Below are 14,483 nucleotides of genomic sequence, written 5' to 3'. Positions count from 1 at the left end.
CTTCACTCGAGGAAAGTGGTCTGAACATGCAGCCTAAGGTTTCTGCCAATGACTTGTGTACAGAAAGTTGTATTCGTGCTAGTCTTGTGTGAAGACCCACTTGTGGATCAAAGTTTCAAGAAGATTCTGTGCGTGCAGACTACATGTAGAGGGCAATGTTCTTTTAACATGTTATTATGTAATGGCAGGTTCTCACATAAAAAACCCTTGACATTTAAAAAACAATGAAAAATAGTGAAATTCAAAGTTTTTTCTCCCCCATGTTGAAAAGAAAAGCTTCATTTTGTACATAATGCCTTATCATGTTACTGGATACATATACATGTACTATAACAGTTTGATAAATATTTTGCCTGGGCAAATTAAAGAATGAAGAGTAGTTTAAATACAAATGGAAGTTTAATATTTGAGGACATCAATTTATAATTTTGTATTTAAAAACAAAATTTATCACTTTTTGTGATAAAATGAAAATTCCCGGCAGCTGAAATTCCCAAAACTTTCCATGGAAATTTTCCAAAATTTCCGGAAAGTTTCCAGCCCTTTGCAACCCTACAACTGTCTAACCGAAATAATGCCGAACTTTAAAACGTTATAACTTTGTTATTCCTTGTTCGACTTTGTTGTAATTTTCAGGGTTTCATAAAAAAAAAATCAGCAAGGAGTACACCTTTACTTAATAATTACTATGTACTTAAGATATTACACGTGGTATTCCCAAACACTCTGAATTTTTTTAGATGACAATGAGATTTTTAATTCAGAAAACAAATTTAACGTACAGTTAGTTACATCCGCATTTATTTTGAAAGAAAATGAAAACCCGCAACTTGCGCTCATGCAAAAAATCACTCTTAAAAGTTCCTGCCATCAACACCCAGTCTTATGGTTCCCGATCTTTTTGTTCAGCATCCCCTCAACTTTGGAACAACCTTCCTCAGAGCATAAAACAAGCAGACTCAACTGACAAATTCAAATCTATGTTAAAAACTCATCTTTTCGTTAAAAAGATCGTCCTTAGCATATGCGGCTTCAACTGTCTACTTTCAACTGTTAACATGTAAATTTGATTTTAGCTGAAATTTCTTGTCTTCCTATGTATTTTCCTTAAGCGCTTAGAGACATTCTTTGTGATAAGCGCTATACAAATAATGTTAATTATTATTATTATTAACATGAATCATGAAAAACCAACTGGAGATAGTCTTTTCAAAAAGGTAAAACAACAAAAATATTTTATAATTGTGGACTCTTCAACTTGGCTTAACGACAGATCAATTGTAAGAAAAAAAGACGGGGGCTACAAATCTGTAAAAAGTAAGGGTAAGGGTAATATGCATGCCCACTCCAAATAATTATGAAGACATATAGGAATAACCCATAATAATATAGAATAAGCTGCTCATTTACAAATATGTGATTTCTCGAAATGATTAAATGAAATATTGTATCTTAAAACCAATCACCTTTTCGTCCTCTTCATGTTACAACCGATAGGGACTACTGAACCATAATCACTGAATGTTGACAAGGAAATGAAATCACTTGTCATCAAAGATTTGATAAAATCATTTAACACAAATGGACATGACCTTATACATATAATTGAAAACTAACGGCTGTTCTGATAACATTGTTCAGTGGTTTGAATCTTCCTTTCGATCCGACGGCAGACGATTTGTTCGAATAGGATCATTTTATAATTTCCTAAACAATTACAATGGAAGTCCCACAAGATTCCATTTGTGGACCATGTTCGTTTTTATCGACATGTAGCACATCCAAATTTATTCATAGTGGCATTGTTCATTTGTCATGTATATTCATATTGACGACACGGCTCTTACAAATTGCATTGTTTTAGTACATAATGTAACTAAAATCAGCATTCTATAATTGCAGGCTTTTCTAATGCCGATCCAACGAAAGGAATCGAAAATATTGAAGGGTAGGCATAGCCACTATGATACTAAAAGCGTTATTATGTAAATAGTTAAATCCATTCGACTCGGTCTCAATTTTTTGATTTAGGGTAACACACCAGAACTCAGCATCTGTCTTGCAAATATCCAAGATTAGCGCGGCGAGTGATGCGATACAACATTCGGGTGCTGGATTTATTGAGATTTATCAGGTAACGGAAAGCTTCAAGAAAGAGAAGAAGTAGAAGGGAGAGGTAATTGAATTTTGTTAAAATACCCCAAATATGTTCTTAATTGTGAGCATATGCATCACTTTTACCAACCCAATTAAACATGGTCTCAAGCTCTCCTCTCCCGTTTATTTTATCTGGGTCAACCTTGAGTGTTCTGAGCTTTTCTTGGGTGTTCCGCATTGCTATTGAGTCCGTCTCAGAAAGTGCCTTTGGCGACATCCCAAATGCCTTGGCCACCATCGCGTGAATAGGACTGACCTTGTCGCTGCTGTCCGACTTATCGGATCTCGTAGATGACTGGCGGGAATCGGACCGCGATGGGGCGGGGGAGACGTCATCATCTGATGATATCGATGGAAGTCGGCTTTCTAATTCGCTGATCATCTCTCGCGTCTCCTGCTTCCGCGTTTCCAGCTTTTCTTTAAACTTGTGATCGCGATAGGCGGAGTTGAAGTACGCGGTCATCAGCAACGCCATGGCACGAGCAACGTCCTCTCTGTCGCAAACAACAACGTGGCATCGCGGATTTTTCTCTTCTGATTCCCCTCTCGAATCCGTTTCCCGGTCCGTTCCGCTGCTTCCGTTGACCTGCAAGTTACCTGCGCTGCTTCGACGTCTCCCTGACTCCGCCACAACCCAAGCGAAAACGCACCCATAGCCTTTGTTCGCCATACAATACGATATATTGCCTAAGCTGAACTGATATTGATGGTTCGTGTTTGGACGCGTATCCTCCATGAAAATTCCATGAGGACCAAGGGTGATGGAAACCCTCGGGAGCTTCTCCGGACCGATCTTGTGAGCGCGTTTCCACAGTGCATGAACGGCTTCGACGACAGCAGACGGCTTTATGGCGTTGGAGACTTCAATTTTGCCCAGGTAGGCGACACGGAAGACGGGGTCATCAGGGTGTATCGCCAGAGTTTGCTTCTTGTGTTGCGAAAACATCGTGGTGATCTTCAAGAATATTGCTTGTTCTGATGGTTTAACCCGCGACTCTCATTTTAACATATGAACAACGCTTCACTGTGTCTAGCAGCAGTTCGTCATCGTCCACTCTAAAGTAATCTGAAAATAAAATAAAATAAAATAAAAATATGGATGCAAACGCCTCAGGGTTCTTCGAAAGGCCTACAACATCCAAAATACATCAACATCTGAGTCTGAATTATTGGCGCTGAGTGGCCATCTGTGTCTCTATATATGACCCGAATCACGTGACAGGAATCTAAGCACACCGGAAGATTCTCCCGCCTAGACTTCAAATAAAACGGGGGACAGTTTAGTGATTCTATGAGCCAACTGACCAAATCTAGAGCCAAAGCCCATGTGCTAAGAAACGTCACTTAAACTATTAAAAACTTTCCATTTTCGATAATGACAAAGGGGACACATTTTCCCGAGGAAAATTTGACAAGCAAAAGAAAAAAAAAACATTTAAACGAAAAGGATTCTCGCTTTCAAGGGGGGGGGGGGTGGGTGGGGCACACTAATTTTGATTATGCCGGAACGGGCCGGATGTGCCACCCGGATCCGCCAGTGTGCCAATCAACTTTTATATATTGGTAACATTCATGATCATATCACAATGTATGCCGAGAAACAAATTACAACGACAAACTTCGTTCATGTCATTGTTCAAGTAAGATGGAATTAGCATTAATATTTCAAACCACATTCTTAACATATTATTATTTTTTGAGGGGGGGGGGGATGAAGTACAAAATAAACCCCTATTTATCAAAGACTATCTCCATGCACATGGTCATATGTCAAGAGATTATTGGCGACAAGTTTTCTCTTCACGAATAAAAACTTCCATAATGATGGCAAGGTTCAGAAAATTCACATTATCATTTATACAAAAAAACATTATTTCAGTTTTCAAGGTAATTCAAACTACTTTGAAATAGTTTGTATCTTGTAAAGTTTACAATAGTTATACAGATTTATTACCGGTCTTCATGTTAAACGTCACTTCGTCCGCGAAAATTTTGGTCTTAACTTTCAAAAGGGGGCACACTTGAGGGTAAAACGCACAATTTTACATCATGCAGTTTTATTATGGCTCTCAAAAGGGGGCACGGCCACTCGTATTAACATATTCTAGGCCTACCTTATTCAGTCTCGGTGTTGTATTCTTTCTTCTAATCAGCGTTATGTCAAGAACTTGACGTTACTGGGTACACTGCGCATGTCAGGGAAGTGTAGATTTAGCGCCCTTTAGTTAAAACAATGTATGAAAACAATGGCAGATTAGTGTGCAGAATTCAATCATAGGGACTAGTAAAATATCTGAAACACTCACCAAGTTAGGAAAGACTAAAAAGATTATATTCGAAACAAAATTGTAATAAATGGTGAATTACCGACGTGTAGATAAAAGACGTGACCTGAATGGCAAGTTGTGAACGGATTTTGCTCAGAGATCGACCTGTTTTTTAATTCCATCTCGAAATTGTCGATCTTCATTTGAATGCATCATTTTGATTACCGCCATAATTGAACCGTATGTAGCAAAACTCAGATTGCATATTCCAATTTGGTCTTAGTGAGAAAAAAAGATGGATATTGAAAAATTGAGTATTTCGGCCTATTTCTAGATTATCGATGTTAAATAACTTATATATATGAGTATATTCATTTTCACCAATGTTTTGCGGAAATTTAGATATTCAATTTAATTTTCAATTAATTCATCTTCCATTCCTTTCTTTATTCGTTCGCTCTTCCATTCATTCACTCTCCCAATCATTCATTCATCCATCCACCCATCCATCCTTTAATCCAAATATTCTTAATCCAATCATTCATTCATTCATCCATCCATTCATCCATTCATTTATCTATCCATCCATTCGTTATTCATCCATTCATCCATCCATCCATTCATCCATCCACACATCAATCCATTTATTCCTTCAATCATTCATTCATTTATTCATTTATCCATCCTTCCATTCGTTATTCATCCAATCATTCATTCATTCATCCATCCACCCATCAATCCATTTATTCCTCCATTCATTCATTCAATATATCCCCAACACTTGATTACACAAAGCAGTGCATACAATTTCAGCTAAAAGAAAAACGAAAAACCTTCCAGATCGAGTTTACCGAGTCCAATTTGCATGAATTAATTCAAGTTTAACATTATGATGTAAAGAACATGAGTTATGTGATAAACAAAATAAAAAATTACTTACAGTTTACAGTGAAGCCCCTCTAGCACTATGCACCACCTAAACATAATACCATCAAATGATATCATTACCCAGTTAAAATCATTGCTAAAACAATCGATCAATGCGGTCCCTATATCGACCGATCTAGCGTGAAAGACTCTTTTATTTGCGAAGGGCATTGGTATTGGATTGTGTTGGTACGTGTCGATCGGTGTGTGTAATATTGGGGGTATGTGTGTAAAAGATGATGCATTGCGATGGGCGTGTACCACAAATATTTTGAAATTAATTCAAAGAGAGAAATTGAGTGTATGTTTTTATATTGGGAGCATAAGTGTAAAGGAGGTGATGTTTGGAGTACAACAAACATTTTGAAAATTGCTTAAATGAATAAAAAGAAAATTCGTCTTGCGGTACGATTCAGTGTGAGCGATATTGGGAATATAATGCGCAAGGGGGGGGGGGTATTGTGTATTGCGACGAATGTGTTCAACAAATATTTTGAAACTGGAGTTAAAGAGAAAGTGCCATTTTATACTAAAAATGGAGGGTCATTTTATTTTATCGAGTATTCTTGAGGTTTTGTATCTACAGAAGCGTCTTAGGGCACATGATTAAAGCTGATCGCACTTCATTATCAAAATCTTATTCGTTTTGAAATGAATACTAACAGTTCAACTCTATAAAAGTTACACTTTTATTCGTGCATGTCGTTTGTCGTCAACATTTAATTATTATAACCACCACCACCACAGCCGCAATCGATCACCATCTTCATTTATAACAATGCGTCGTCGTCGTCGTCATCATCATCGTCATCATCTCGATCATCACCACCACCACCACCATCATCATCAACATCATCATCATCATCATCATATTACCACCATCATCATCATCATCGTCGTCATCATCATCATCACCATCACTATCATCATTATTATCATCATCACCGTCATCATTACCGTCATCACCACCACCACAACCGTCATCATCGTCGTCATCTTCATCCTCATCGATCATCATAACACCGCCACCAGCCACATTGTCAACAATACCAACATTTTATATACTTTGTTATTGTGCAAAATGCATCCATGCATGACATTATAATCACGATAATACTGAGAATTTTAAAAGCCCGACCAGTTAAATATGATATATTGTAAGTGATCCTTGATAGTATAGTCTATATGTTTTATTTTATTATAATGTTGGTCGTATGAGGAATTCTTCTCACCAGAGGGAATCATATCACGTCGGATACATAAAGGATTTTTAGAGCTCGGTGTATTTTACCGTGAAATCGCATGAACAATATAGCCTCAATAATTCCATAAGCTTACTTCACGTCTTCCAATGCAGTTATCCTCTCTTTTAATCAGCGGATCGATGTCTGTGTATTCGGCCTTATCGACCCGCAAGCGGGAGTCTGCAACAGGTGTCACTGGCGTTCTCTCTGGGAGTGAGGTTAACCTACAAACATAGACATGGTAGAGAGAGGCGAGAAAGAAGCGAGTGGAGAGAGAGAGAGAAAAAAAAGAAGGAGAGGGATGGGATATAAAGACACAGACGAGTGAGAGAGGGGGAAGAGAGGAGTGTAATTGAGGGTGGGGGAGGGGGAAGGATCAAGTTGAGTGATAGATGGGAGAGAGAGAGAGAAAGAGAGGGGAGGGGTAGAGAGGGAGAGAGAAAGAAAGAAGGATTTTAATCTATACACAACAAAAAAAGTAAGTCCCCCCTTAAACAAACATCAATAATTTCCGAACCAATGCGAGTTTTTAATATATTTTTACATGAGCGTGTAGGTAATTTTATAAGCTACCCTCTGAGTAAATGTTATGGACGTATTTTACGTCATGCTTCAGTGAGCACCGTCAGAAGGCAAAAATGTCATTTTTCAAAAGTCACAAGCCAAATATCATGACTTTGATTCCATTTTATTGGAACTTATTCCATATTCTTATCATGAAAAATAGTCAGAAGGCTTGTAAAAGGTACTTTCTAAAAGTTTTTTGGCTAAATTTCACGGTTGAATAAACACAAGTCCAAATTTGCTATAATTGGATATTTTACACGTTTCTATCAATAAAAATGATAGAATATGATGACAGTTATTTTTGGGAAGAGTTTCTTCATCAGTATTCATCGTTTCATGGTTCAATGAACATTTATTGAAAACAAAAAATAGGATTTTCCAATATCGTAGGCAAGTATTGTTTCATTTTGGTTACTGAAAATGATATTTTCTCAACTTTTTCGTTGTGTTCATGACCAATTAACATGCTTCAATGATTCAAAGGCGTTTAATTAAACATTCACGCTTGAATGAACATGTGGAATGTGAATAGCTCTTTTTTACATTATTGGAAAAAATGCAATTTGTAACTTTGGATATCTGTCACAAACCTCCTTGCATAGTTCATTTGATTGGATTTTTGTGAAAATCCCGATGTTTAATGCATCAGTGAGCACACAATACTCGAAAATTATGCAAATGAGAAGAAAGTTCAAGGCCCTGGCCCCACTCCGTGCCGCATCGAATGGTTATTTTGGTGTTCGCACCGTTTGGATAGTGTTACTCTGAAGCCATGTGCGAAGTTTCATGAAATAACTGTTGGCAGAAGTAACAAAAACCGTCCATGAAACAAACCCTCATTTCATATTTGTTAAAATTTTGACTTCCTCTCTCATAGAATTATGTACATTATGGGTGCATATGTTGACAAATAAGCAACCCCTTATTCAATGTGGTGGAACTTTTTTTCAAGGCTATCTTTAGCAATGTCGTTTGGCAGTGATGTTTATCAACCTATGGGCAAAATTCTGTGCAAAAATGAAATCGATTTGTTTATTATGGATGAGTGAGCACGAATCAAAGTGGGAAAATTTGTATTTTCAATGTCACAGACGCATTTTAAAGGGTAATATAGTGATTATTGGGGGCAAATTCGGTTTCCAATGTGACTTTAATTGCTGTTGTTTTTATCATACATCATTTCTATCACCACACACTTTCCGAATTTTAAACATTTTCATGGTTGAGCGAGCATATTCGAAAACTTAGGAATGAATACTGTTTATACTGCATAAATGTATTCTTTTCCTAACAATTTCTCAGGATCAGTTGAATGTATGGACAAATCAGTGGTGGGTCCAGAATTTTATAATGGGGGAGGGGCCTATAATCGGGGGAGCCACCAACATTTTCAAATCTTAACATGATCTAACAAGTTGTAGATGATACTACCATAAACCCCTATGATGATACGTCACAGTTCAGGGGCCGCGGAACGGTTTTCAAAGTGGGGGGGGGGGGAGAGACAGAGCCAAAAGTGAGGGGGGGGCTGATCATGCAAAAAAAAATCAAAATCGTATGGTCATTTTTACATTTTTGTACATGTTTTTGGAAAAAAGTTGGGGCTGAAGCCCACCCCCCCCGCTTCCGCAGCCCCTGCAATACATTGTGCTCACTCAACCATGAACATGCGATATCAAAATCTGGTCTGAAGTGGTTGAATGATGGATAGTAAAACAGCATAACGCCATAAAATTCACCTAAAACAACTTTTGCCCAACTTTGTATTTGAACAAACTGAAAAACGACTCTTGTGACTTTTAAAAATGGTCATTTTTAATTCAATCTTTAATTACTCATGCATGACTCAACCGATTGATCTCATTTTCCCCAGGAGTTGCTTAATGAGTGCAGAAAAATACCCATGAAATATGATATCTCAACCTAATTCGGTTCAAAAGTTACAGCAATTTGATTTAGGGGGGACTTACTTTTTTTGTTGTGTATATAAAGGATAACTTGAACCAGAATGCAACATCGTTTTGGTAAGATAAAAAAAGTGTTTTAAAAGATTACTTGTCATGTGTATCTGCATTCTTAAAATGAAATATCATGTCAAAAGAATCGTAGGCATATATCACTTATCTATGTGCGTCTGAACTATAAGAGTTCATTGCAGAAAACGTTGCAATATAAAACGCAACTCTACAGATCGAATGCAACCTGAGTTTCCATTAAAACAAATGTTTAGCCCCCCCCCCGGAATCACATCGAGTGACAATGACTCATTAAGCAAGCACTTACTTTTCCATCTTAATTCTCTACTATCAAAGCATTTTCAACAAATATAAATGTTCACCCCCCCCCTTTAACTCACAAATCTAAACCTACCCTTCTTCTTAATAGAGAGTTTTTTTCATTTATTAAGGAGACACTCTCTACACCACAACGATTCCTTAGGGAAAAAAAAACGATTCCTTAGGAAATGCAATGAAAATCACAATAGAGAGCTGAAAGGCTTTTGTCGAAAGTTGGTGGACTGGGACAGCAGATCATCCGAAGATTTGCACCGGACGAACAATTGCAAATATGTCGTTGTCCGGAGTAAAGAGATTCCGATTCTGTCCAGGTCCACCAACTTTCGACAAAAGCTTCTCAGCTCTCAATTGTGATTTGACTTGCATTTTCAAAGGAATTGGTGGGTCGTAGAGAGTGTCTCCGTCGTAAATGTGGAGAATCCTGAGTTTTTCTACCTTTCAACGCATTTAATATTTTGGTTTTCCACCAACCAGAAGGGTAACACGACACATGCTCTTGGCATTGGGTTAGAGTTAGGATTGTAATAAGAGTTTTGGGGTTCAGAATGATGAAAGGATAAGGATTTATTTAGTTTAGGGGTTAGCTAGGTTTTATGTTTGGCTCAACATGCAGATTTTCCATCACAGCAATTATCTCCGGAGCAAACGTCATGGAAGCAATAGAGTGTGCATGTGTGAGACATATATGGGAATTAACGTATCATTTTGGATACGTATCTTAATGGGGCCGTTTCATAAAGCTGTTCGTACGTTAAGAGCGACTTAAAGAACGACTAGTGATCCCTTTTACGCGCTTAACCATCGCCAATAAATATACCATTACCACAATAAAGGATCACCAGTCTTAACTTTCTAACAGCTATATGAAAGACCCACCTGGGGTGCATACATATTCTATACTACGTTACATATCGAGACAACATTACCTTATAACTAGGCTATTTGTGTATTATCAATTATATTTTCTTTAAGAAAAATATTCGTTATGATACATTGCATTGTATTGCATTAATGATGTTTAGTAGTATATCTCTAATGTTTACTATATAATTAATTTACACATTATTATACTTGCATATTGGTTTAGATCCTGATGAAGTGCATATGCCTGAAAATTTGACAAAGACTTGTATTGATATTGCTACGGCCCTCTCCATACTATCTTGATCTCAAATATATACATATATAAAAAGAGATTATTTTGAATTTGCTATATTTCTCATGTCAAAGAACTAAAGTGATTATTTTTTGCTCTTTAATCCTCATAATTACTTTATTTGTTGAATTTTATAAGATTCTGTTTTATACAAAAGTGACATACACAAATTAAATGACATGACATGCAACAATTGATGGGTCGAAAGTACACTTGACACCTATTTCAATCTACTCTCTTCTAATCACGTTTTCTTTTCAAATAATTCCGAATTTCTACCTTTAATTTTTTTAAATAAAAAGCTAGAACTTAAGTTAATGACAAATAAAAACAACGAAATACAAATTAACAGCGAAACACGTATCTAATGATATACCATACCTGTTTGATTTGGGTGGCTTGCAGTGGCAAAATGAGCCAACAAAATTTGAGGGGGGGGGGGTGAGATATGGCGTAACGGGAACAAAATTTCGACATTTTTATTAGAAAAATCTTTTTCTTTTTTTGTTAGATTTAGACACAATAATCACCCAATGACATATTTCACCTTTCTCTCTTTCTTTCTTTCCTTTTTTTCTTTTTTTTCTAGGTCATGATTTTTTATCGGTTAATGGTAATTTTTCATCTGTGCGCCACTGGTGGTTGCGACAAATCTTTCTTAAAGGGGTTTTCACAATTATTGCTCGTGTGATCGTTTGCGATCATTTGGTCACAATTTAAATTATGTTACAGAATCGCAACGGTTGTATGCAGTCGAACCACCAATTGTGAAAGGACTTGCCCGCTGTTGCAGCAACGTGTGCGTGTATATTTGAGTTTTGTCAGACGTGTGTCAATCAGATATGATTATTTACGTCTGGACCGACCTTTAACGTCACCATCCGAAAGACGTGACCAGGGCTCGAACCTCGAACCTCTGCATCAATTTGTAACTTCCCCACAGCTTGGATTACAGGCGCACGCCACAACGCCCAGTTATTTGTTCTTAAAGGGGAATCCAACCCAAATAAAAACTTGTTTTTATAAGGAAAAGAAAAATCAGACAAGTTTATAGGTGAAAGTTTGAACAATATTGGACAAACAAAAAGAAAGTTATGAATTTTTAAAAGTTATAAATATTGGTAATCACTATACCCATGGAGACTTCAAATTGGCCGAATATGGGAAGTCATAGTGATGTAAGGCAAGGACTACTCTTCCATGTACTCCAATACATATTATGGCTAAAATGTCATTTTCCCCAAAAGTTTTATTTCAAATTATAGTTTTCTTTCATGAGGACATAAAACAATATACTACCTGGCTTATATTTAGATTACTGCCCCAGGGGAATGGGTAATTAGGAGAAAACCACTAATCCCTGATAATAAAGTACATGGCCTATGGGAAAGTTGTCCTTGCCCCTTGTCATAATTTACTTACTCAGTTGCCAATTTGAAATCTATATAGTATTAGTGATCTCAATTTTAAAGCAGCTATAACTTTCTTATTGCTTGTCCGATTTCTTTCAAACTTTCACCATTCTGTTTAATTTATTTTTCTCCTTCCCAACACAACATTTTATAGCCAAGGCTGGATTCCCCTTTAACTGTATGATTCTTTAAAAAAACATTAATAAAACAGTGTGGTCCCGTATCATGCAGGGTCCCGTAATAAAACGTTTAGCGATTAGTCGTACGCTCGATTTTCACATTGAATTGTACATTAATTGTGCAATCGATCCTTTCTTTATGTATTATATTCATTCAATTCAGTTTCATTAATCATTGAGCTATGGGACATGCTTTTGTCTACATATTTATATTAACACATACCTTTTGGGAAGGTATTTTGATGAATGAATTAGTCTTAATTGATTAGCCGCCTATAGTAATGTGAGTAATACTACGATTTCTGTACAATTTTCTGTTACTATGAATAATTGTAAGCTATCACTGATTATTTATGGACAGTATTTTGTTTGATTTTATTGTAACATTTGCAATGTACTAGTACCTTAAAAAAATTCAGAAGTACCATTACAAAACCCAAAAATGTATTCAATGCGATGATTGCTAAGCTTTAATACGGGACCCATGTAAAATCAGTGGAGACCGCAAACCATAAGGTCTACAATCGAACAAGTTCACACAAAACAAACATCAAACAAGAAGTTTACCTTATTCTTGTGTTCCTTCAGTTCAAGTAAACACATATGAAGTAGGTTGTGTCTCCAAGAGGTTTTTGAGCGTTTTCAAGTGGTCTCTTACATCCACAACACGCCCGATACTTTGCTCAGGCTACCGCATCACGTTAGAAATATTTATACACAAGTTGAACAAAAATAAATTGCATGTCCCTCTTTAGGATACCCGGCTCGCATCACGTCCTCTATCGGGGCCTCGATTGGTAATGATAAAGTCACATTACATTAATACGACATTTCCTATTGTCAGCAATAGTAATATCACACTTCTATTTTTAACTTTTAGTTACACTGAGCCTTATGTGTTGAAAACATTCTTTTGTGTAAACACACCCCTTCTGTCCTTCTCCATTCACCCTTTTGCCTTCAGGTTTGTGTGGCTGTTGTCAAATGCAAAGATCCCTATTGTAAACTTTTCAAAGCAATGGAAGATTGAGGGGGTGCTTCTTTGTCATTTAAAACGTTTCATGGATCGACCGTCATCTCTCTTGTGTTCTTCCTCCGCTAAGGTCGGAGATCAACGGCGCCGTTGGAAGGGCCGCAATTCATTTAAGGCTCTAAGTTGCAATCATGAAGTACTGAGTAAGTTTTGACGAGTTGTGTGGAGGTTGCGTAAGAAGTATAGAATAAGCGTATGTAATTGGGCTTTTGTGTTGCAGCTAATACGCCCAGGAGGTAAAAAAAGGACCGACTCTACAAAAAGAGCAGGGGTGGATTCAAAGCATGGTCCGAACTGCTTGGTGTTGGGATTAGCTTTAACCCGCTGGATAAGGTCCTGTCGGACAGGTGCTAGGGCTGGACAGGTAGCAACCAGATGTTCCACATCCTCGCAGGCTGACATGCACAGACGACAGCAATCATCAGGTGCTTTGCCAATCTTGGCGAGCCGGACTTGGGTCAGATAGACTTGACAGGAGATCTGGGCACGGATGGTGATGGCTGACCGCAGACTTGGATTGGAAATGTGCCCAGGGTACAGATCCTTCGCCTTTGGTTTAGGTGTTCTAGTCCATAAGGACAAGGATGTCTTCTTGGTGAGGGCGTTGTGCTGCCTGGCCTCAGTCACCTGAATCACTGCCGACTGAACCATTCGCTTCCACAGATGGTAGTTAGGGGGATTCCTTACAAGTTCATCAAGTGGGGGAAGGCTAAGTTGTTGAAGTGCATTACGCCATTCTTGTATGGATTTGGTGTTGGCACAGATACCATGAAGAAGCATCCCCATCGACAAAGGATCATAGGCTTGCGCAAATAACGCTATATTCTAACTTGTCTTTTGCTCCGTCATGCATATGCTCTCGTTTCATTATGCGTACAGCTTTTATCGTCAGTAATAGAAATATGAGTGTAGCGTGGCGATGCATGGGGGCGGGGGGGGGGGGGCGAGCAGGACAGTCGTTAGGCTCTTCATGTTAAATCAAGTTCTGAGGTAACACTCTAAATCTGAAATGTCTTTTAAAAGAGAATGAAACCCTAAATGACAGGTATATAACAGAAGAAAAACAAAGCAACAAATCACCAAAATTTTAAGAAAAAACTGAATGAATGATAAGAAAGTTATCAGTATTTAATTTAGCTTTAATTTAGCAATAAGTCACGCAGTTTGCTCATTATTTCATTCAAATGCGACCATGCAATATATGTGACGCCACACTTAAAGCGCCCCACTTTTTTCTGGTCATA

General features: G+C 37.5%; 1 protein-coding gene across 5 annotated transcripts; it reads right to left on the bottom strand.

The window, feature by feature from the left end:
* Nucleotides 1-240: 240 nt before the first annotated feature.
* On the bottom strand, nt 241-14,126 carry LOC129279194 (uncharacterized). Of its 5 annotated transcripts, XM_064111256.1 has the most exons (4): nt 12,774-14,126; nt 6,690-6,819; nt 4,272-4,376; nt 241-3,223 (listed from the first exon to the last, which is right to left on the bottom strand). In XM_064111256.1, exon 4 carries the CDS (start codon nt 3,101-3,103, stop codon nt 2,213-2,215), a length of 891 nt encoding a protein of 296 aa, XP_063967326.1. In that variant the 5' UTR covers nt 3,104-3,223; nt 4,272-4,376; nt 6,690-6,819; nt 12,774-14,126; the 3' UTR covers nt 241-2,212. The 5 variants fall into 5 exon arrangements, with proteins under 5 accessions (XP_063967326.1, XP_063967327.1, XP_063967328.1 ...); XM_064111257.1 differs by lacking the exon at nt 4,272-4,376 and having other exon boundaries at nt 12,774-14,116; XM_064111258.1 differs by lacking the exon at nt 6,690-6,819 and having other exon boundaries at nt 12,774-13,195.
* Between the last annotated feature and the right edge of the window lie 357 nt (nt 14,127-14,483).

This window comes from Lytechinus pictus, chromosome 16 (assembly GCF_037042905.1).
Source record: "Lytechinus pictus isolate F3 Inbred chromosome 16, Lp3.0, whole genome shotgun sequence".
In the NCBI taxonomy this organism is placed as follows: domain Eukaryota; kingdom Metazoa; phylum Echinodermata; class Echinoidea; order Temnopleuroida; family Toxopneustidae; genus Lytechinus; species Lytechinus pictus.
This window is presented reverse-complemented; position numbering and strand designations above follow the sequence as displayed.